This window comes from Spinacia oleracea, chromosome 1 (genome assembly GCF_020520425.1).
Source record: "Spinacia oleracea cultivar Varoflay chromosome 1, BTI_SOV_V1, whole genome shotgun sequence".
NCBI classification, from domain to species: Eukaryota; Viridiplantae; Streptophyta; class Magnoliopsida; order Caryophyllales; family Amaranthaceae; genus Spinacia; species Spinacia oleracea.
In genome coordinates this window covers 126,726,494-126,750,453 of record NC_079487.1, presented here as the reverse complement: position 1 = coordinate 126,750,453, position 23,960 = coordinate 126,726,494, and the positions used below count along the sequence as shown (strand labels likewise).

The following is a 23,960-nucleotide window of genomic DNA, read 5'->3' as shown; positions in this document are numbered from 1 at the left end:
TCTTGTGGGGTCTTATTATATTCGTCTCAATACATATTTTTTAAATATAACTTTTTATAATTTTTTCTTATCAATAATTGGAGATATTAATGTTTAAAATCGTACATTGACAAACGTGTCTAAATAATTGTGTCATTTAGAGGAACTATTTGACTAGATAGGTCATTTGCACTAATATTTTATAGGCAAATTTGCCAAAAACAACCTTTTATTTTTGCGAGAAACAACCTTTTTTTTTTTTTTTTGCGTAAAAAGGACCTTAAACTAAAAAAACTTTTGAGAGACAACTTTTTGTCATTTCCGGCGTTGACTACTCATTTCCGGCATTGACTTCGCCGATTTTGCTAACCTCACCATATTTTCCTTAAAACCAAAAGGCAAATTTGCCAAAAATAACATTTTATAACCCATTTTTTTTTGCGAGAAACAACCTTAATTTTTTTTTTTGCGAAAAAGGACCTTACTTAAAAAAACTTGCGAGAGACAATCTTTTTGTCTTTTCCGGCATTGGTTATAAAAGGTTGTTTTTGGCAAATTTTCTTTTTGGTTTTCAGGGAAAAAGGATGAGGGTAGCAAAACCGGCGAAATCAATGTCGGAAATGAGTAGTCAATACCGGACAAAACAAAAAGGTTATCTTTCGCAAGTTTCTTTTTTCCGTTTAAGATCCTTTCTCGCAAAAGAAAATTTAAAAGGTTGTTTCTCGTAAAAAAAATGAGTTATACGGAGTAAAAGATTGTTTTTGGCAAATTTTGCCTATTTTATACTGCATAGTCCACGAACCCCGCACTCGCATTGCATTGACAAGACTAGACAATAGTCGCGGTGTCGCCCTGCATGCTGTAATGATCATCCTCAAAATTGTTACCCCCGTAAATTACAAAATCTTGCACAAAATTTCTTTCATCTTACTTCAATTTCAAGAGAAAAAGAGAAATACAGTCTATTGTCTAATTTATGTTCGTTGAATCAAAATTTGGGGTTAACTTTTGCAAATTTTCCAACTATCCATCACGCATCAATTGTTCTTGAGGACTTAGGTAATCCATCACTTTCTCTCTCCTGTTTTTCATTTGTTTGTCGATTTATGTGCTTCTTTTTGCCAGTTTGTGAAATTGTGGGTTGCAATAAAATGTAATTTTATCAAAGAAAAAAGATTGTAAAATGGTAGACTTTTAAGGGTAAATGCCAAAATGGTTATGAATTTCGCTTAATTAATTTATTGGCGATGCTATTATGTTAGTACTCCAAAATGTCAAGATTTAGTGAAGATGTGAAGTCACATACTCCGTATTCAAATTTTTCAAATGTAAGCGCCTTCCATTTCGGTGCTTTGAGATTTGACATAATTCCAGTTCGATACCCGTTTGTTTTTCCAATTCGACAAGGTTCCAAAAGAAAAAAACTACCAAAACCACGAAAATCGAATCAATCCCTTTTCCTCGCTGTGCTTCAGAAGCCATCAGATTTAACCACCCTAAAGATGAGTTTCAGTTGCTTTCTTAAGTGTTATTTCTTATTGAAATCTAGGCAAGATGCCAAGATATTTCCTCAATTGGTAACTGATCTATCGTTTAGGCCAGTGACTAGTGGCTATGTAATATATACATCTGATAAACATGGAATAATTCTGGGAAAGTAAGCATGATTAATGTGCAAGAATGACCAGATGAAAATGATGCCGTGCATTGTATGGTTTACTGTATAACCCAAGCAATTTATTGCTGTTGCTTTGTTATTTATGCTTCTTCTTGAAGCTTGATTTGCTGTGGCATCCTCTACAGACTATTCTAACAAATAGTCATATTTGATAGAACTACTCCATCACTTTAGATGGTGAATCATTCAATACTTCCTTCAAGATTAGAATTGGCACACCATTAAATTTACTCGGTTGGTGGGTGTACTTGGAAATTGAATTTAAAAAAAACTAACTGAAAAGGGAGGAGGATAAGATGAGATCTAGTTGGCCTTGGTAACATGAAGTTCTTTTTTTCAGAGGATAAACTACTTAGTGTTAGGTTATTGGAGAGTTGGGTTTTGGGGGGTAACATGTCCAATTTAAATCCCACATTTAAAGTACATAAAAGTACCTTTTTGTTTATAATGTTTTTGCATCATGTAAGCATTGTCTCAAGGATGACACGCACAAATCGAGAAATGGTCCAAATTTTTTTTTGAGCCTTTTGAGTTTGATGTTTTTCCATGTGCAAAGCTTTTGGTTCCAGGTTATTGGAGCAGTGGCTTATTCTCAATACTTATAATGATACTTTTTTGTATATATTTGTTTCCAGTACACTCGTATCTATTGGTCTATCCCACGGTTTCCTGGTGGGAACAGACAATCTAACCCTTTTCTTCTAATTACCAGTGAGTGCATTACTGCAGTTGGCCAGTTGTACTATCAGTGATGAATATTGAAGAGAATGAGGCAGGGATATGGGAGAATAGCATGGCTTTTGCACAGAGTGACAGAGATGATGCGAAAAACTTGAAAAATAGTTTAGAATATCAGATTTTGGTCCCTCCTTGTCTCTCCTCTTTTTGTGAGTTTCTTTTCCCTCTACTATGTTTGAAGTTTGTTTTCTAAATAACTCCGTCACTTACATTTTTCTGAGCTTTAAACTCGTATCAAGTGCTTAAAATTGTCACTGCTTATGACATGGTTTCACCATGGACTATACTCTTGTTGAGTAGTATGATGCCTTAGAGGCTACTGCAAGGTTGCTACGTATTAGTTACTACATGGTTACTTACAAAAGCTTATTAATCTGATTTTCTGTGATTGAGTTGGTGCTCAAATCAAAGTTTACCTGTAAAATAAATTTTGCTCGTCTTTTGCAAAACGAAAAACAAGTTTGGGTGAGGGAACACGATAAATCGAAATAATGAGAAGCAGCAAGCCTTTCTGTTATTTTGCTAAGACCCAGTATGTTACCTATACTTATTCTCATCAGATAACAGTTCTTGAAATTGATCTTTGATAAACAAACAGATGTAGAGTTGATAGTTGTTTATAAGAATCTTGCACTTGGCTTATGGGAAGCTCCTTTAAGGAACTCCCTCCAAAAATAAACGTGTGCCACTTAATGCAGCGAGCACACTTATACTTTTTAGTAAAAGGCGAAATAATAGTTCGCTCTGTTGTGCTCTCTGCATGACTGCGTGATGAGGATAATAACAGACTTTCTTGACTGATGTGGGAGTTTTCTGCCTTTCCCTTGTATCTTATTGTGAAATTTTAGCTACAAATCATTTTTTTTGTGTAATACTCCGTATTCCCTTAAACTAAGAGATTTCTTCACTCGCTGTCTTAAGGGGGAATGATTCTACAGGGTGATAATGTCATTTGTTGGATGTTGCTTCTTAGAAATGTATCTGAAGTTCTGAACATAGTTTTTTGGATAGAAGATTTGTTTCTGAACTTCTTGGTTGTACACTTGAGTTTCTGCTTAATAGGATTATAGGAGCATGAAATACATTTGTGCCGAAAGTGGCGGATAAAGAGATTTCTCTGGCCCTCTAAATAGAAAGAGTTTGTGCAATCATTGTGTTGAGAAAATGACACCAGAATCTGGACCTTTAAAATAGCACAATTAACCTCTGGTCTCCCAAGTTGATATGTCAGAAAATGTATTGCTTACAGAATTGCTACAAATGTAATACTGTTTACAGAATTACAAAACCTAATGGAGCCTATAAAATTAATGCAGTAGCAACTTGGTGACTTTAATCATTAATTTTGCAGGTAGAATACTGCTTGTGGCAAATATTAACTGAATTGGACAGGAGCCGCGCGAACGCAGGCCCCCACTATCACAAATTATGACGTACACTCTTCCTCTTGGGAAGATGTTAGGCAGGCACCCCTCCAAAGTGCAATGGAGGCCACCTACCTAGGCCATGAGCCTTGTTGATCGCACATTGACCTCGTCCAGGTAAGTATCTTTCAACAAATTCCATGCTTTCAATTTATATCTATGTTGCTCTTCTCATTTTCTTCATTTTGTTGTTGTGGGCCAAAAACCAAATATCATATGGTGCAAACCCTAAGACAACCATCTGAATGTAACAGTCTAATACTTCCTGTGTTCTTTTAGTTAACACATTTATTTTATCACCTTTGCCAATGCAACACTTCAATGATTAATATATTCAAATATCAATGGTAAGAATTATAAAAATGTGATATTATAAATCTATACAGTGAAATAATTACAAGACTCACAATACTACTTTTTTTCTCAAGTATAAATCACAATTGGTGAGTCAAAGTAGATTATATGAATAGTGTCAAAAGTCAAAATGTGTCAACTAAAAAAGAACGGAGGAAGTAGGTTGCAGTTTCAAATTCACTTTATGTGATATATGGTCATCGATTCTCATACTTTATGCATAATATCTCCTAATTCCCAAATTATCGAATCATTTAGTCTTCCTTTCTTTCCATAGAGAAACTTTATCAGGTTGGTATGAATGGATTTTAATCATGCATTTGGGAACAACTTTGATAAAATGTTATAAAGCCAAGAAGGTGCTTTTGGTGTTGAATTTAGGCGACACGACCATCTAGAAATGTAGACATTATTGTAATGAACTTCCTAGTTAGACATTACCATATGATTCCCAGATTTTATTTAACAGTCTTCCTGATTAATGGCATAAAATTTGTCATTAGGATTACAATCCCGGTATAGTGGTCCATTACGGTGTTCTAACAAGTATGGAGTAGAGGAAGCAAGTACACCCCAGAAAGAAATGAATAAATATAATAAAGAAAAAACCCTTCAATGATGTGGGTCATAGCCTAGGCTTGTTGAACTGGATAGCAGGGTTCACTGAATTGGGGATCGTGTTTTGGAACACACGGATTCTGTTGTCAAGACGGGGGTCGGTACCATGTTCCTTTTTGCTTAACATACTTTTTGCATTTCACTTTGGATCGATTGTGTAGCACTTGGTGTTTTACGAGTCTCACATATGCTGTACGATATTTCTTTAAGTTGGAGTTGGTTACATCATGTTGTTCTCTGTATTATTACTTTGTTTGTGTTCTGGAATACTTCCTCTAATTTTTTCTGAGATTGTAAATAGTTTTGTTCATGCATTGCCTCATGGTATAAATCAAAGGTTCAACACAAACTTGGATGTGAAACCAAAAAAGTTGTAGCTGGTTTAGCGAATCCTTTCAATTGCTGATCATACAAGTTGCCAACTTGGTGGCAATTCATTTTTCCAGAAACGCTGTTTGTAGCTGCTCTGGCTTCTGCAATCTGCATTCCTTCCCCCTCTCTGAAAAATCAGATGTCAAGCTATCGGCATATCTTTGTCAAGTGCGAACCAAGTACTAGTGACTGCATGAATAATACGGTGATCTGAGGTTACAGGATCCTTAGTTGTCATCACTTATTTACTAACGGGGTAATGCTGTAATGGCCTTAAGCCATATTGTTGAATCAATGTCAAGTGTTTTGTTTGAAGCCTTAGTCTTACTAACTGATTTTTCTCCATGACATCAATGTATTATAAGGGAAAAGGTGTGCTTGTAGAGATTTTGTTTGTCCTATATGGAGCCTTTCCTCTCTGTGCTTTAGGAGCCATCAGACTTAATGGACCTAAATATCAGTTTATTACTTGTTGAAACCCATGCAAGACATTTCTTGGGGTGTGCGCTTATATTAGAACCCTTAGACCAATGCCTCTCTTCCACTTCCATTTTGTATCTTTCATCTGGCATTGTTGGAGCTATTAAGGAAAAATAAAATAAAGAGGATCCTTAATCTACTAGCAGCCTATGCCTACCTGTTGGAGCTATATTGTACATCTGATAAACTTGGTATAATTCTGGAAAATAAGCATGATTGGTGTTTAAGAATGACCGTAGTTCAAAGATGAACATGCATGCGTTGCATTACTGCAGGAGCCAAGCATTCTTGTTGAGATTTATTAGTTGGCTTTTGTAGTTGGTACCCTAAGTATTATTTTCTTCTCCGGAACAAACTACTCCGTAATATAAAGTGGGAAGGCTCTTATATTGGGTTCTCTTAATCTCCCTCCGAATTTAGGAGCTTTTTGCTAAATATGTAAACAATGCACTGTCTGTTAAACAATGTCTCTTAATCTCTCTCCTCTTCCTCTCTTGTTCTCTAATTCAGTGCAATTAGATCCAAGTCTGTTAAGACTTTTGGGATGATTCATCGTTATTTCTTTTCAGGAGGGGTATGAAGTCCCATTTCTCACGGAAGAGCTACCTTTTATTTTTCTCTCACTCCTTGCCTCCTTGGGAGCTATATAAGAGCTCCTCTCTATTCATGAGCTGGCCGGATTTCAGTAGTAACATGTTAAAGAGTCTAACACTGTAAGTATATAAAGGCAATTCTATGTTGATTACAGTATGTTCTTGCATCAGCTCATAATTGTCACTTCGTAGACATCCGATAAAATTGTAATGATACAAAAAGATAAGTATGGCCCTCCTCAAGGATGACACGCTCAAATTGAGAAATGGTCCAATTTTATTTGAGCCTTAAAGTTTGATCTTTTCCCATGTATTTTCTATGCTGCAAATTAGCCCTTGCCTAGTAAAAAAAGATTTGAAGTCTGTCAGACAACCATGTGATCTTCCTCAAGCTCTCACAAGGAACTGAGGAACGATCATCTACAGCACCAGAGACCAGTAGAACAATTGGTTGCCGTTAATCACGCTCAGATCACACGGTCATAATTCATCCACCAGACTTGGTTTTCTGTCTCTTTAGAACTCAAAGATACAGAGGTACGAATACTATAGAACAGATCCTGTTCAAGTAAGGTCGTGCTATATTATCTATTTACTTCCGTTTATAAAAGAACATATATTAGTATTTTGAGTCATTGTGGGACTTCTTCCACCAGTTTTTTTAAAAGGAAATATCAAGACTATCAAATTGAGCTGTAGAGTTCCCCTTATCTCTTCTTCATTAGGATGGCCCTTGCACAAATCGATAAATGGTCAAATGGTCCAATTTTTTTGATGCTTTTCCATGTACATAGCTTTTGGTTCCAGGTTATTTGAGAAGTGGTTTTACGCTCAATGCTTGTAATGGTACTTTCTTGTATATATATATATATATTTGTTTCTAGTATACTGATAATCTGATTTGTATCCAACGGTTTCCTGGCGGGGACAGACATCTAACCCTTTTCTTTTAATTTCCAGTGAGTGCAATACTGCAATTGTCCTATCAGTGATGAATATTGAAGAGAATGAGGCTGGGATATGGGGGAATATCAGATTTTAGTCCTCCTTGTCTCTCCTCTTTGTGTGAGTTTCTGTTCCCTTTACTACACTTGAAGTTTGTTTTCTAAATAACTCCGCCATTTACATTTTCTGTTCTTTAAACTCATCGGGTGCTTAAAGTTGTCACTACTTATGACATGGTTTCACCAGGGACTATTCTCTTGTTGAGTAGTATGATGCTTTACAGGCTGCTGCAAGGTCACTACATGTTTATTTACAAAAGCTTATTGATCTGATTTTCTGTGATTGAGTTGGGGCTCAAATCAAACTTACCTGTAAAATAAATCTAGCTCGTCTGTTGCAAAACGAAAAACAAGCTTGGGTGAGGGAACACGATAAATCCAAATAATGAGGAGCAGCATGCCTTTCTGTTATTTTGCTACCCAGTATGTTAGCTATATTTATTTTCATCAGATTACACTTCTTGAAATCGATCTTTGATAAATAACAAACAGGTGTTGAGTTGACAGTCGTTCATAAGAATCTTGCACTTGGCTTATGTTGATAACAAACAGATGTAGAGTTGTCAGTCGTTCATAAGAATCTTGCACTTGGCTTATGGGAAGCTCCTTTAAGGAACTCCCTCCAAAAATAAACGTATGCCACTAAATGCAGCGAGCACACGGTATTCTTTAGTAAAAGGCGAAAGAATAGTTCGCTTTGTGCTCACTGCATGGCTGCGTGATTAGCACAATATCAGGCTTTGTTATTTATGGAGCAAAGTCCTAACTTTGATTTTCTGGACTAATGTGGGAATGTTGTGCCTTTCCCTTATACGCAGCATATTTTAGTGCAATATATTCCCATAGATTATGAGATGTCTTCACTTGCTGTCTACTGTCTTAAGGGGGGATGATTCCACAGAGTGACAATGGCATTTGTTGGATGTTGCTTCCAAGAAATGTTTCTGATATATATATTTGAGCTTCTGCTGGATTGGAATTTGAAATACAGTTGGGCCATTAGGCTGTAAATGGTGGATAAAGCAATTCCTCTAAATAGCAAGAGTTTGTGCAATTGTTGTGTTGAGATAATGGTACCAGAATCTGGAGCTCTAAAATTAGCACAATATAACATCTGATGAACAGTCATTGTTTACATAACTACTGAAACTTAATGGACCCTAAAAAGTTAGGCACATAAAAAGCCAATTAGTTGCGCAGTAGCAACTTAGTAGCTTCTATGCTAATTCAGCATCTTTTTTGTATAATCACATTACAATTGCCTATTTGATTACTTGGGAGTATTAGGAGCGAGAGAGAGCTAACTGTAATTATTTTGTTTATTGTGTCAGTGTAAGCAGGCTATCAAGTCTTCAGGAACTTACATTCAAGTTTGGATATGGAATTGGTTAGAGGTTGCGCGGACGCAGACCCCCACTATCACAAATCATGACATACACTCTTCCTCTTTGGGAAGATGTTAAGCAGGCACCCCTCCTAAGTGCAATGGAGGCCACCTACCTAGGCCATGAGGCTTCTTGATCACCCATTGACCCTGTCCAGGTAAGTATGTTTCCCAGTATTCCACCCTATCCATTTATGCCCATGTTGCTATTCTCACTTTTGTTTGTATTGATATGGGACAATAACCAAATATCCTAAGAAGTTTCTCCGAATGTGACAATCTAATAGGTTGTAGTTTTTAATTCACTTTATGTGATGATATAGGGTCATCGATTCTCATACTGTAAGCACTAAGCAGAATCATCTCCTAATACTCAATTATCATATTCTGTTGTCATGCTTTCTTTCTAGAAAGAAACTTTGCTAGTTGGTCTCGGTGGAACTTAATCTTGCATTTGAGAACAATTTTATGTTAGAAGTCAAGAAGGTGCTGTTAGTGTTGAATTTTTCTGACATGACCATCTAGACATTGTTGTAATTAACTTCCTTGATTGGCTTTATCAACAGAAAATAAAGGAAGAAGAAGTTGAATTTAATTGATATATAAAATGTAAATGGTGTTCAATCTTTTGAGAGTCTTGATTAGTTGATTCTCTCCCTCTAAATTTCCATTAAGGCTCCCTCAAAAATAATTAAATTAAGGCAGCTAACAAAAATATCTATTAAGGGAAACGGGGGAAAAGGAATACGGAGTATTGTTTTACGCATATAGGGAAATATTATTTCTTGAATCCCTCTTTACCAAGGCTTGTATTAATTGATCAGGGTAACCAATTAGTTACAAGTGCCACACTTCGAGGGGTGGTTTCCTCCAAAACGAAAGAACTAAACAATACTCTCAATCATCCCTCTATTCCACGTATCTCCTTTATTTATAGCTGTGCTAATACCAAGGCTTGTAGCTTACTCCTCTTCCATTACAAACTCTGGTGATAAGGCCTTCTAACAACTTTCTGTTATTCTTCTGTTGTGTGACTATTCTGCCCCTCCATCTGTATTCCCTTTCCTGCCCTTCTTCCTTGTATATGTGATCGTAATAGGTGGATGCTTAGCAGTGGATAGCTATGGTGGTTTGCCGGATGGCCATAGTACATAAAATTACGTAGTGGTACATAAGGTGTTTGTGATGGAATATGTGGTGATATACACCGCAAGTTACATATGGGAGACAGTGTTGGTGGCATTAACGGTGACTACTAGTAATGGGGTGGAATTTTGATTTGTCGATCCGGAGGGTTTTTATGTTGTGTGGTACTAGTAGTTTGATTAACGGTGACTACTAGTAGTTTGTATGTTGTATTTTTTTTATTTTTTTTTTGTACAGTGGGCTGTAGTAAGGTCTGGGAAAAGTGGAGAACATAGGTTGTTCGAACTCCATCCCGTATTTATGTTTTGGTTAGGTTTAGTTTCTCGCGGTAAGAGAACTAATAAGAAGTGGGATAATGTCAACAAAAAATATGAAAATGAATATAGATGAAAAAGTGATAAGAGAGAGTGTAAGAAGAAAAGGGGGTTGAAGCCTTGAAGGGATGGTGGGATGAATAAACAACTAAACCTTTTATAAAACTTTAAGATATCCAGATTATAAAACTACCAAGTATATTTTATGATAGTATGAGTAAAAATTTAGTCTGACAATAGTTTTTTTTTCATGTCAATTACAGTCTGACTTTAGTGTTTTCACTTGATAGTCGGATTTAAAATTTTAGTATGCCTATTTTGATAAATGGGGAAGGGAGTATAATGTTCAATTGTGATTTTGATTATTAATTTTGGAATGAGATAGAAAAGTTGACTTGCTGAGCATTAAGTTTATTTCTGTTTGGTTCAGTTTCCCTCCTAACATAAATTTGACCTGCCTATGGGTATGTCGTATATGTTCATGTGCACAATGGAGTGTTGATTATATCGAACGGGTTCTTAGAATAGAATAAGGAAGCCCATATGACATCATTGTGCCCCCCCCCCTCCCCATAGAGATATGATGTGGCCTTGGGTAATGAGGTTCCTGTTTTTGGTTGCAATTTGGGCTTTCCCTCAAAAAATAAATAAAAAATGGCGCTTTGTTGAGTCGTTTTTAGGGGCAATCTTGTTAACTCTAGTATAGTGTATGTCTAAGCTGATGAGTCCATTGTGGTATTGTGCTGTACTTTTGTTTTTAGAAGTTTTTTCTTAGGTTAATTTACATACCTTTTCGTTGATTTATGGAAGTCTCCAGTTTGGTGCCTACTTGTTCTATGTAATGGTATTTTGAAATCACTAACTCAATCTATGTTGTTCATATAATTGGTTTCAAATTTCAAAGCCTTTAGCTCGTTGTCTCTTACATATTTGTGATATCATTGTCCGAAATGTGGGGTGTTAAGCAACTGAATTCACATGGTATTTGAGACTGAGAGATGTTGTATTAACATTTGGGGCTCGTGATTCATTCGTTTACTTTTTTACAGCGCCAAAGAACAACTGTTCGAGTACAGCCCTTATCAAGACCAATCTGGGGAGGTTCCAATGTAAGCACCCTTACTCTTAAGTGATAATTCTGATAAACCTTTCTCCATTTGTTCTCCAAATCCACATGATTCCATGACTTCTGGATCTATTGTCAATACATTATTTCATCCATGTACTCCAGAATCCAAACATCAGAATAATAATATTGAGTTCCTGAAGTGCATGTGGACAAAATCCCCAAAATAAGGAGTTGTACCACATTGAAAATATAAAAGGAGACTACAGTAACTACAGGAAATAAAAGCCAAGAATTGAGACTGAAGAAATCATACCTTTCTCGGCCTTTTGGCTAAGATCAAGTGTAGTATCTGTTCTTATCAGTTTAATATCTGATACGTGGACCAATGGTCCACAACGATATTAAATTTATTTTTTAAGGGGGAAGTCCCACCACAGTAGCTTGCTGCTGGGGTCTACAAGCGTCGCCCATGCGTTGCACTATTGCACGGGCCTGGCGCACCCCACTAATTCGATATCAACTTTCTTAAAATAGAGTTTGACAGGACATGGAATTTGTATCTTAAATATGTTAAAGTTTTAGTGACCGTTTTCAGAAGCTTCTGTTCTTTTCCATGTTTGATTACAAGAGCTTTTATAGATTGTATTTACAATTTTTTATGGCTCCAAATGAAATAACTAGAAATTATGGAAAATTTTAGGTTTAAGATGGTTTTCGTTTAGTAAACCCAAACCAAGTCAATATTTGGAATCAAGTTAGTTAACTAGAAGTAAACATTTTGATGACATAATTCTAAAAAACTCTTTATCTTATACTCGTAGTTGTTGAGGAAATTTTAGGCCCCTTTAGAAGGTTCAGTTCCACATTTCTACTCCATCACAAATTCTATTTAAACTTAGCAATTTAAAATTTTATGATTTTTTCAAAGCGTTCAATAGCATCTTTTGCTATATCTGTTTCTGGTTATAATCAGCAAAAAAGAACAAAACCGGTATTAATTTCAGTTGATAAATCCAACATGATGCTGTTGGTGTTCTTATTGTGAATCATTAATACCTGTTCGATTTTTATTATTGTTAGGTTGTAGATCTTGTGTGCTTGCAGAATTGAGTACATTCGCATCAATATATCTTCATATTTCAGCCCCATATTGGTTAGGTTTATTCATATTGTCACACTCATCAAATTATTCTCTCTTTGGAAGACATCTGATAAATTTGGAATAGTACGGAGAAGGTAGCATGGCCCCCGAGCAAGAATGACACGCTCGCTAGAAATGGTCCATTTATTCCTCTATGCAAAAGTTTTAATTTGCCAATAAACAGAAGTTGTAACACTTTTCTAACTGTGCTACTAATTATGCAAAGATATCTATTGAGAGAATCAACTCACGAGTAGTGGCTAAGTGGTTGATTTATTGTTTTTATTCAATTCTCTCTCTTAAACACCAAAAAGTGGTGTTTGATAAATATTCTCTTAGGCAGTATGGAGTTTTATAAACAGGAGTTTTGAAGCTCATTATTAGGTGTGTGCGCAACCAATTGTACCCAATTCTACGTGAGAGTGTCCAACTTGTGTAGTGTATCATTTTGAATAGAGTAATATTCTGTGCATGCTCTGGTGAGGGATTTCGGAGAACTCTGTTGATAAATTGATTTCCTAGCTTCTACGTTACTCTTACCTCTCTGAATAATCAGACGACTTCACGTAGCATAAGAAGACCAATTCTTTCATTTAAGGTCGCATGTGGGTAATGGGTTCATAATGAAACTTTCAGAACCTTTGTTGAGTACAAACCAAGGACTAAGACTCTAAGAGGATACCCTAGTAAATATGTTTGGTTTTAATTTTAAAGGGAGAGGGAGGGGAGGAAGCAGGAAGGAGTTGGCTTGCTAATTCTTTCCAGTTCAATTCCATTCCCCCAATTTATAACAAGGTAGAATAGATCCTGATTTCTCCTTTCCTTCCCTAAATTCTTCATCCAAACACACTGGACACGTTAAATCCACTTCATATCTTCATCCGTCATTGTAGCGTTGTTGATTTCCATTTTCTGAACATGATGCCAAGAAGATAATACTTGTTGCTTCTGCCTTGCATCAGTACATTATGGGAAATCTTCTGCAGTTAGTCACCCACATTTGCAAGTCAAGTAAAGGGTTGAAATGACCAGAAAATAAATAGAGGTATGTGAAACTATACAAATCATACCTTTCTCGGCCTTTTGGCTAAGATCAAGTGTAGTATCTGTTCTTATCAGTTTAATATCTGATACGTGGGCCAATGGCCCACAACGATATTAAATTTATTTTTTAAGGGGGAAGTCCCATCACAGTCTTCAAGCATCGCCTATGTGTTGCACTACTGCACAGGCTTGGTGCACCCCACTAATCCATTATGCTAAAGAGTTCATTATTCTATATAGGTTTTACCTGTCCAAGCAAAATAATCATAATGATAGGTTGTTTGAAATGTAAAACTTAATTGATGGATTTTAGAATGGGAAATGCCAACTTCAATAGAAGCTAATTGATTGATTTCTTGTGTTAGACCATTTGTCCTCTAATATCCTACACAAGGCTTGTCCGAACTGTAAAATTCCTGTAACTTTTGCTTATCTTGGTGACAACAGTTGGGGAAATAAACAAGAACTTGCACTTGGCTTGTAAGAATCTCCTTGAATGTTAGCATTCAAATGTATGCCATTTTATGCGACGAGCAGATAAAGGGAAGAAGAGGATTAAATGTGATTGGTAACCGGAGAAAAAACAATGAGTGAAGATCACTACTAGCTTTCGAGAGACTTCTTCCCTCCCAAATTGCAAAAGGAAGTTCAAATAAACTCTCAGTTATATTTGTAGACAATTCTTTTCCTTTCTTTCTCGCTCTCTCCGCTAATTAATTTTCTGCTGCTTCCTCATACATAATCATAAAGTCATATCCCTTAGTACCCTTCCCTTAGGTCAGTTCCTTGCAGAGAGTTGTCTTCTTGGTGGAAGATTGCACGGACTACGGCTCCATGCCTCTGGGGCCATATTGTCCTTGTCTGATGTACAGCATACGGAGTAGTTAACAAAGCAAAGTTCCAGTCAACTCCTTTATCTTTTATTGATGTGCTTTGTTACATTTCTTAATAGAAGAATTGTTTGCTTTTTTAAGGTAAGATAATAGGTTAAGTTAGGAAGATATGGTATTGAAATCTTCCTGTTTGTTGCTATTGACAAAGATTTCACTTGGCAGAAAGAAGGGACATTCACTTTTTTGGATTTTGATTGGTTCTAAGTGCAAAGTATATGCTAAGAGTAGCATTTTTATATTTCATACTTACGCTCATCTTGAACTGAAATTGGTGTGGGATCCTGCCCAGATTTCTGACGTGTTATCATGTTTGCTACAACAGGTCCAGCACTTCAAATGGCGATCATTTACTTGAGAAGTGCCAAAATCTGAAGATGCCAAGTCAGACAGGACACTAGGTAAACCTTTTTGCTCAACTTTCAATGTTGTCATGGAAGAAGTAGAGACTTGGCAAAGTATTTACTGAGATTTTTTTTAGGAATAGACACACCTTTGAAACCTACTCAGCTTATAGTGGACATAAAAGACTGCATAAGAAATCAGATGTGGTTGGCCTTGGCACTATGAGATGTTTAGGATATAATAGGTTCATGGAGAATCGAGTTTATTGAGTATTAAGTCCCTCATGGAAACTATATGAAAACTCCACTTTGTTTATTATTCTATTGCTTCCTCTAAGTATTGTCTCTTCGGAGACATCTGATAAAATTGGAACGATACAGAGAAGATTAGCATGGCCCCTGCGCAAGGATGACACGCACAAATCGAGAAATGGTCCAAATTTTTTTTGTCTTTTTTGCCTCTGTTATCTGAATTTCAGTATGTTTACAGGAAAAGTTGTTCTTCCTCTGATTCATCTTCAATCTTGTTGCAATTCTTGACTCGGGTACCTTGTGTCCTTTTATACCTTTCACCTAAATTTAATTACAATCTTTTTTAAGTTATGGTTGACTTTGTAGAGGGGGGTATTCATCACAGTAGCAGGTAGCAGGTAGCCTACCAATGTTGTAGTATGATAGTACTAAGCATGTTTCAATATATCTGGATTTCAGATATTTGATAATGATGGTGTTTAGTGTTTACCATATATTGCTTCAAAATCTAAATACTTCCATAAAAATATATGAACGTCACTTATTGCAGCTGTTGCACAATATTCTTTAGTAAAGATAAAGGAATAGTTCACTTTGTGATTACTGTGTGGCTGTGTGAGGAGTAACTAACGAGGCACAGGAATTAGTATCATGTTATAGCTTGAATCTTTTTTTTTTTATGATATTTACTTTTGAAGAAACATTATTTATGTCTCGTAGGTTGTACCCATGTGATTAAGAAGGCCTAAGACTTTATCATATGCTGTAGCCTTGTGATTTAGGCAAAGGCTTAGTCATCTGCTGTAGCTAGCCTTGTGACTCAGAAGGCTTAAAGGCATAAGGCTTAGTCATCTGTTGACTGTTGTAGCCTTATGATTATGTCTGGTACTTTTAGTTGCTGGGTGACTTTTGGGTTTAGGGCCTCGGGGTTATGATCTATGTTCTCCCCTCTACATGTGAATGTAGCCAACACATTATTAGGAACCACATAAGTTTTTATGTTCTTTGTTATTTGCAATTCCTTTGTTGCCCGCTACAAGCCTACAGCATCTACAGTTGTAATTAAATGAAAAGTAGGCTTCATATTGGGTAGTTTGATATAGTAATACTTGTCTGGTTAGAAGTTAAGTAAACCTTTTTGCAAGTGCTTGATGATACATGACAGATCTTTTATTGTGGCCAAATGTCAATGCTCAATGGCAATATATTTTCTGTCCCTAATTTCTGTTCCATCCATCATTTTTAATATTCAAGAAAGAAATGTTAAGGAGGGAGATTCTGAAATGCATGACATTTGTTTATTTTTAGTTTTAGAATCCCAGTGATTGATGCTGTTGAAAAATTATCTCCCTCAATGCCTGATTACTGCTGCTGCTTTCCTTACTCCTCAGATAGTTAGAATGGAAATTAGATAGGGGCCGCGCGAACGCAGGCCCCAGCTATCACAAATTATGACGTACACTCTTCCTCTTGGGAAGATGTTAGGCAGGCACCCCTCCAAAAGTGCAATGGAGGCCACCTACCTAGGTCATGAACCTTCCTGATCGCCCATTGACCCCGTCCAGGTAAGTATGTTTCTTGGCTGTACTCAGTTCTATTTTATATTCAGCTATCTTGTATGCACCTTGTTAGTGATTCATGTGGGATACTGTGATTGTTTGGTGAATCCTTTCATATATGCATTTTTTAATGCAAAAATGTACTTCTACAGTTATTGAAGTAGACGATAACAATGTGACAAGCAAAATATCATTAGTTGACCAATCAATGAATAATAGTTGTGCAGCCTTATATCACTAGTTTAAGTTCAGGAACATTGAGACTTGTGAAGTCTTGAAAATTTTAGATTCAGATGACTGGAACACAATGTATCGACTTGTATCTAAAACATTTAGTATTTGTCTTTTGTATAAACTGCAGACAGATGATTCTTCGTATCTCTTTCATCCTGAGTTCTTGCTGGTATTTCTAATAACCAGGTAGGGCCTGACCTTATTAATGCTCAATCTTCTAGGTTTAGTACTGCATTGATCTATTACTATATATTAGGATCGAAAACCTGTGATGTTATCACCACCAGGTGGATTAATGCATTTCACTTCTACACCATACCTTGCATGATCTTCTTGATAACTCTTATGTTGTAGGAACAATGACTAGTAATGAACGAACTGCCCTAGAGTTGAATTTGCAATTAGAATCAATCAATGACTCAATTTAATAGTCCTTTGTTCCATGTGATTTTTCTTTCTCCCCTTTGAATTTTGGTGGATTGGAGGTGGGTGGATATGGTGGAATGTCAAAGACCGTAGTGGTATACGAAGTATAATATGGTTATCATGAAATACAAGAGTATGTTACACACTTACACATACAATAGGAAGTGGTGGTACACGAGGTACTTTGTGCTGGAATATTTGGTGATATACAACGCAATTTACAACGGTAATCCGATGATTAGTGATGGGGTGAAAAATTAATAAATCTATCCTCTCATATTTATTTTTATTTGTACTCCTTTGTACCATATTAGTTAACCTATTTAGTGAATGAAATACAAGGAACATTGTGACTGTAATATTTCCCATCATTTAGTACGTGGTTTTCCTATTGACCAAATTATATTGTTTGAGGCATATGAATACATTAAATATTTTACTCAATCCCAAGTTACTTGCACTAGTTTTCCCTTTAGGAATGTCCTACAATAGTTTGCCCCATTTCCTCCATGGGGATTTTTGTCTCTTACTTTTTCTTCAAAGTTGGGTTCCACAGTCACCCACCAACTTTATTTTCCTACTTTTTTCCTCTCATTGTAGACTATGCCATTTGAACATAATATGGCTGCATTTGAGATGAAGTGTTGTCAATCTTCGCCATCTTTTTCATGAAAATGTCATGGTTAAATGTACATTGAAAAATAATCTTTATGTTTGAAGATAAATAAACGTGTAATGATGTTTTAGCTTACCTTTTATTTTATTTTTCAACAAAGGTAGTAAAACTTTTTCATCAAAGAAGCATCCGAGGTGATATATTTCCGAAAGCAATCATATTGCTTTATTTATTTATTTCCATTGTCCATTCAATGAACTTTGCCTCTCAATGGTGAAAAGAAAAAAAACGATTATTTAAACTCCCGTAATTATCTGGGCAAAGCTTTTAATAACTGATAACATGGATATTTTTTGAGTTAAATTGAAGTTGGATGTGTGCAATATTCTCTTCTGCTAAATTATATTTTGAGTTGAATTTGAATGCGGAGTTACGAAGTTGCATGTCTTATTGGCTTAATTACTGGAGTACTAGTTATGGATTAATCATTTTATGATACAGTTTGAACTTAGATCTCTTGTGGAGTACAGCTCCTTCTGATGCTGAAGCGATTGTTCTTTGCTAGTAATGAGGTGGAATCTGAATGTGTTGAAGTCGTGAAGAGTGCTTACAATATTTGTTTGAACTTGTTATCCCTTTGATATTTGGTTTGGGAGAGGGTATCTTTTTGCTGTTCAGCAAGACCAGAAAATTAGGTTTTCTAATGACACAAATTATTAGATTATTGTCCCTTCAAATTTCTTCTGGCCTGAGTGTTCAAGTTGATTCAGAGAAGTTAGGCTTGATTTTTATCTCTTTTGTGTTATGTGTTTGAGGCTACTAGAGATAGGGACATATATATATATATATGGTATGGAAATGAAAATTTTGTTTAACATAATTCAAATGAGAGTGGAGCAGTAAGCTACATTTTACAGGACATGAAATTTCTACTAGGATAGCATAGCTTTTTCTTAGAATAGTATAAGGGTTTTCAGTAGCTTCTGTTACGAGAGTAAATTTTTATATATTGTATTTGCAGTGTTTAATGGCCCCAAATGAAAAAATTAGTTGTCTTATTAATTATGGAAATTTAAAGTTTAAGATGTTTTTTGTTTAGTAAACCTATCATAACCAAGTCAATATTTGGAATAGAAGTAAACATTTTGATGACATAACTTTAAAGAACTCATTATCTTATACTCGTAGTTGTTGAGGAAATTTTAGGCCCCTTTGAAAGGTTCAGTTCCACATTTCTACTCCATCACGATTTTATTTAAACTTAGCAATTTATAATTTTATGATTTTTTCAAAGCGTTCTATTGCATCTTTTGCTATATCTAATCAGCAAAAAAGCACAAAACCTGTATAACAGTTGTATAAAATTCAGTTGATAAATCCAACATGATGTTGGTGTTCTTACCTGTGTGCTTGCAGAATTGCCTGTTCGATTTTTATCATTGTTGTGTAGGTCCTGTGTGCTTGCAGAATACATTTGCATCTGATAAATTTGAGATAATTATGCGACATCTATTAAGTAGTTTATTTATGAATGCTAAGCTGAAACATTTTCATTCTTGGTTTTAATGGAAGCACCTTTAAAAAGGAGCTCCCTACAAAAATAAACGTATGCCACTGAATGCAGCGAGCACACGGTATTCTTTAGTAAAAGGCGAAAGAATAGTTCGCTTTGTGCTCACTGCGTGGCTGCGTAATTTTTCCAAGAAATGCTTCAGTTATTTATACTGCAGTCATTGTTTGGGTCTTATCCTGATTGATGTGGGACTGTTGTGATTTTCCTTTGTATCTTATAGTGAATTTTTAGCTGTAGGGAAAATTATTTACACAAACTAAGAATGTTTTGCTTGCTATCTTAATGTGTTGATTCTACTTTGAAAAAATGTCATTTGTTTTATGTTGCTTCACAATTATGTAGCTGAACTTTTTGGTTGTGCATTTGAGATGTTCCGCTGAATATGAAGTTGAATTACTGTAATGGTGGATAAAAAGGTTAATCTAAGCCGCTGGATAGCAACACCATAATCAATCTACTTGAATGGCAGAGTTTGTCCAATCTTTGTGTTGATCTCCAATTATAGTATTTATACCTAAATGAAGTAAGAACATATAACGTCAACTAATGTTCCATGCCAAAGACATTAGACTAGTAAAAGAACAACATAATGGACCCAAATAAAGTAAGAACGTTTAAATTCACACCTATTTTATAAATGTGTGTAAGATTTTAAAAGTTAGAAGAACTATCTACCTGTAAAAGGATATCTTGTGAGTGGTTCTGTAAAGGTTAGTGTTTAGCTTTATCATCCTAATAGGTTTAGGGGGCTTAGACAGAATGGAGTTGTATAAACAGGAATTTTTAAGCTCACTGTTAGGTGTACGTGAGAGTGTCCAACTTGTGTAATGTATCATTTTGATTAGAGTGCCCAATTTTGTGCATGCTCTGGTGAGGAGGGATTTATACCTTCAAGCTATTTGTGTATGTTTTTTCGTATTGTTTTTACTTTCATATTTTTTACCCCTTACAACATTACACTTGGTTAGGTTCATAATACAGGAACCATTAGAAACGTAGAGCTTTATGCTTCGTCGGGATTTAAGATGATGTGCTTTGTAAACCTAATAAGAACATGTTTTAGTTTGGCTGCTGAAGTTAGAGTCACTCGTTATATTTGATGGCGTTGTTGAGTTCGTTCATTTGTACAAAGTTAGCATTTACTCTAGTACAATAGCGCGCTTATGTTTTTGAACGGGAATGTGTATCAGTTTATTCAGTGATCTCAGCTCTTGCCTTCCAAATTGGTGGCCATTCTGATAGTAGAAGTACTTTGCATGAGGACTTGTATTTGTTAAGAATCTTAGTTGCAGACTGTCATATCATAGGACCGGTTTAGTTCAATTCTTCAATTATTTGACAATTGGATACTCTGAACTTCTAATGGTTTTGGCTTCTGTGACAGAGACGTGTAGTACTGCGTGAAGGCTTTTGCTGAAGAACGGGTATCATTCTTTAGCAGCGGATGGGGCTAATGTATAATATCCTAGCTTGTTCGGTGATGATTTTCTTCTTCTTCTTCTTCTTATCTTTCGGTTGTCATTTCCTCTAGGCTTGCAGACATTAGTTTTCTTTTGTTTACAATTTAAAAAAAGAATATATTTGGTTTTAACGACACCCATGCCTTGTAGGTTGTAATCTTTTGCTCTAGAAGCCATAAGGCTCATTGAGCCGTACTTATAATAAGTTGGGTGAGTTTTGGGGCTAAGACATTCTTCCTTCTAATTGTGGATGTAGCTAATGAGTTGTTGGTGAACCATGTAATTTTTTGTTACATTTTTTGTCACTTGCTACTTCACTATTCCAACCATTATACTCCGTAACTGTTACTCTCTTTAATTAAATGAAAAAATGCTTTATATGGGGTAGTTTTTTTTATATAGAGATAAAGCTTGTCTCAGTTGTAATTACATAATGCTTGACCGTTGATCTTTATTTTGGCCGGTGCTAAGTATTGTGTATTTCAGTCACTAGATATCAGTCCATCCATGAAGACAGAAGGAAAGGACCCTTACTTTGTTGAAGTCGTGTGTTGAAAAGCGCTGGCTGTTGTTTAAAATGTGTCTGATAAAATGTGTGAAATGCATCTGATGATTGTTTATTGTTTGTTTTTGAGTCGTAGTGGTTGATGATTTCATGACTTTGAAATATTCTCTCCCCTGCTCATTGCTTCGGTTTTGCTCATATTTAACTTGATGCTTATGTATGATTGCAGGCTTTATTTCTTTGGAAGTCCTTTATGAAGCGATCATCCCATGTGTCAAATATTGAGTTTTCTCACATTGCGAAGCCACAGTTGACTGAATTGAGGTTGGAACGACCAGAAAATTTGATAGAGGTACGTAAGATCGAACGCAACATTCCTTATGGATTTCTCGTTATTTCGGCAATAAGATTTAGTATCTGTTTCTTTACATATCAATTTTTACATATGGTCAAAAGGCCACAATGATTTTAAAGGTTATTCATTTTCTTAGGGAAAAGAGTCCACCATTATAGCATCGCCATTATAGCATCGCCCATGTATTGCTGATTGTGCCGTACTGCATAGGATTGGCACATTCCACTAAGTGTAAACTTGCTGCTTGCAATTACAAGCAGTTGAAGGATGTATTTTTCTTCATGAACTTGGTAATTTTTGAAAAGGATTTCACTCCACTTCTATCTAGCTTAATTCATTGTATAATTGGCTTCTACCCCTACACTACAAGTCTACAAGGTAGCACGAAATTTTGATCCCTATTTAGTTTAAATAGTTCAAACTAGATAAAATGGCGAGTCATACATCGCAAGCTATTTAGAATTCCAGAAGTTTTTTGAGGCAAAGATGTGAATCTTCTTGCTAAACTACTCTGGTACGGTGATCACTCATGCTTTGTATCATTTGGATGGGATTTATATGAAGACGTTTGCGAAAATGTTAGAAACTCTTAGCTTCCTGTTATTCATGCCTTTAATTCTCAGGATGTGTTGTGAGGATCATTTTGAAATAGGCACTCCTCTGGAAGTTTTTAGCGAGTGGTAATCTTACTAGAAATATTGATATGCATCAAACTATCCCACATTGAAGAAATTAAATTTCTTAGTCGTTTATAATTCTCTAGGTACATTAGTTGATGGTCTCTTCGGAGACATCTGATAAAATTGGAACGATACAAAGAAGATTAGCATGGCCCCTGCGCAAGGATGACACGCACAAATCGAGAAATGGTCTAAATTTTTTGGTCTATTTTGCCCTTTCCCATGAAACCTGAATTCAAATAATAATGCTGTTTACAGCAAAACTTGTTCAATCCTCTGAAATGTCTTCATTCCTGCTGCAATTCTCGACACATATACCATATGATCCTTCAGTGCCAATGACATACAAGACTGTTGGCAGGTGATTTCTCTTGTATTAGAAACTTTTGCAGCAAATAACTGATACATGGTCCAAATTATTTCCTCACCGGCTTTCTTCTCCTGGAATCCGAATTTCAATTATTTATGCTGTTTACAGCAAAATTATTTTCTCATCTGCAATGTTTTCATTCTTGTTGCACACCTTGATTCTAGCACCTTATTTTGTGCCATGAGATGGTGATATCTCTTATAATTGTAGAAAGTTTTGTTGCCAAAAAATGGAATCTGCTTCTTCCTGCACTCTAAACAAAAGGCCAAAACGAGAAAATATGAAGGGTATGTATACAGCCTTTCGGATAAAGTTTATACGAAGTATATCTCATCAGTTTAATACAGAGTATTAATTTATGGGTGACTGTTTGACTGTTTAGAGGGAGCCAGGGAGGTATCCATCACAGCCTACAAGGCTTCAAGACTCTCATGGTATGTTTAGTAACTAACCATTTTGTTTGTATCTGGAGTTGTAAAATTATTAATGACATTAATCACTATCATATTGTGTCAAAAACTAAATTTTCAACAGAAATGCTTATTCTGGTAAATTTTCCTGTTTGTAGTGGACTAGTGGTAAATTGGTAATCCCACATGTCAAATATTTATTGTCTCGCATAGAGAAACGACAGTCGAAGCTGGAATGAAAGAGAAGATGGAGGTAGGAGGATGTGAGATTAAATGTAGCATCCCTTTCTGGCTTTCTCTGTATTTTGGCTATAAGATCAAGTGTATATGTTTAATACTTTGTACTGTATATTTTATGTTAAGTCATCACAACGGACAAGACCACTATAGCTCGCAGCTTGCTTAGGGATCTTGGAGTATAACCCATGTATTGAAATTGGGTATCCACACATTGAAATTTAAGGAAGCTAACTTGTATGGAAATCCAATAAATAAATTGGCAATCTTGTACCCGGCTTGGGTCACAATCATCTTTACACATGTAGGTCAAATTAGTACTTCTATGTTAGAATTGGTAAACATGGCTTTGAACTATACCCGCACTAATTGGTTCATGGATTTGCATCTCTTCCCTTCAGCCGAGTGGTCCTATATTTTCTTTGAAGGGATTGTAATGAATGGATGAACGCTTTTATTCACCAATTCTTAAATCGATGTGGTCCACTAAATTTATTGTGGATCATGCCTTAAAATAAAGTAACAACTTATTCCTAATTTATTTTGGCATTTTATTAAGATTATTATGAAAAAATATTTAATTAGTGGCGTTGATAGTCTTGATACATGTGCTTGAAAAATATGATTTTAGTCACAATTAGCTTTTAAAAATATAAGGTTACTATAAGAATTTTAGTGTCTAATTTTTTATAGTTACTACTCCCTCCGTCC

At 35.7% G+C, this 23,960-nt stretch overlaps 1 protein-coding gene, 12 non-coding genes and 1 pseudogene across 40 annotated transcripts; 7 read left to right on the top strand and 7 right to left on the bottom strand.

The window, feature by feature from the left end:
• The first annotated feature begins 780 nt into the window (after nt 1-780).
• Nucleotides 781-23,623, top strand: LOC110782927 (uncharacterized). Of its 28 annotated transcripts, none has more exons than XR_008918980.1 (15): nt 781-1,038; nt 2,370-2,544; nt 3,747-3,936; nt 6,213-6,356; nt 7,197-7,301; nt 8,572-8,782; nt 11,134-11,193; nt 14,554-14,629; nt 16,216-16,389; nt 16,745-20,709; nt 20,843-20,902; nt 21,427-21,549; nt 22,813-22,889; nt 22,985-23,036; nt 23,171-23,621. XR_008918980.1 is itself a non-coding variant. In XM_021987201.2 (6 exons), the coding sequence occupies exons 2-6, from the start codon at nt 20,677-20,679 to the stop codon at nt 23,249-23,251; spliced, it is 366 nt and encodes a 121-aa protein (XP_021842893.1). In that variant the 5' UTR covers nt 16,400-16,803; nt 20,617-20,676; the 3' UTR covers nt 23,252-23,617. The 28 variants fall into 28 exon arrangements, 1 of the variants encoding a protein (XP_021842893.1); XR_008918948.1 differs by having other exon boundaries at nt 21,689-22,889; XR_008918962.1 differs by having other exon boundaries at nt 782-1,038; nt 16,745-16,803; nt 20,617-20,687; nt 21,427-22,889; nt 23,171-23,617.
• LOC130466412 (U5 spliceosomal RNA) lies at nt 3,042-3,161 on the bottom strand. The gene has a single exon (XR_008926644.1). It is a non-coding gene; the product is annotated as a U5 spliceosomal RNA (small nuclear RNA).
• On the bottom strand, nt 3,785-3,944 carry LOC130466452 (U1 spliceosomal RNA). The gene has a single exon (XR_008926678.1). It is a non-coding gene; the product is annotated as a U1 spliceosomal RNA (small nuclear RNA).
• LOC130466436 (U6 spliceosomal RNA) lies at nt 6,417-6,517 on the top strand. Its single transcript, XR_008926666.1, has one exon. It is a non-coding gene; the product is annotated as a U6 spliceosomal RNA (small nuclear RNA).
• Nucleotides 6,596-6,814, bottom strand: LOC130466687 (small nucleolar RNA U3). Its single transcript, XR_008926856.1, has one exon. It is a non-coding gene; the product is annotated as a small nucleolar RNA U3 (small nucleolar RNA).
• LOC130466398 (U5 spliceosomal RNA) lies at nt 7,841-7,956 on the bottom strand. Its single transcript, XR_008926632.1, has one exon. It is a non-coding gene; the product is annotated as a U5 spliceosomal RNA (small nuclear RNA).
• On the bottom strand, nt 8,630-8,790 carry LOC130466519 (U1 spliceosomal RNA). The gene has a single exon (XR_008926741.1). It is a non-coding gene; the product is annotated as a U1 spliceosomal RNA (small nuclear RNA).
• On the top strand, nt 11,463-11,659 carry LOC130466674 (U2 spliceosomal RNA). Its single transcript, XR_008926843.1, has one exon. It is a non-coding gene; the product is annotated as a U2 spliceosomal RNA (small nuclear RNA).
• On the top strand, nt 12,345-12,444 carry LOC130466439 (U6 spliceosomal RNA). Its single transcript, XR_008926668.1, has one exon. It is a non-coding gene; the product is annotated as a U6 spliceosomal RNA (small nuclear RNA).
• Nucleotides 13,361-13,541, top strand: LOC130466357 (uncharacterized; annotated as a pseudogene).
• LOC130466421 (U6 spliceosomal RNA) lies at nt 14,915-15,017 on the top strand. Its single transcript, XR_008926653.1, has one exon. It is a non-coding gene; the product is annotated as a U6 spliceosomal RNA (small nuclear RNA).
• LOC130466419 (U1 spliceosomal RNA) lies at nt 16,236-16,397 on the bottom strand. Its single transcript, XR_008926651.1, has one exon. It is a non-coding gene; the product is annotated as a U1 spliceosomal RNA (small nuclear RNA).
• On the bottom strand, nt 19,230-19,347 carry LOC130466386 (U5 spliceosomal RNA). Its single transcript, XR_008926619.1, has one exon. It is a non-coding gene; the product is annotated as a U5 spliceosomal RNA (small nuclear RNA).
• On the top strand, nt 22,331-22,433 carry LOC130466422 (U6 spliceosomal RNA). Its single transcript, XR_008926654.1, has one exon. It is a non-coding gene; the product is annotated as a U6 spliceosomal RNA (small nuclear RNA).
• Nucleotides 23,624-23,960: the final 337 nt, after the last annotated feature.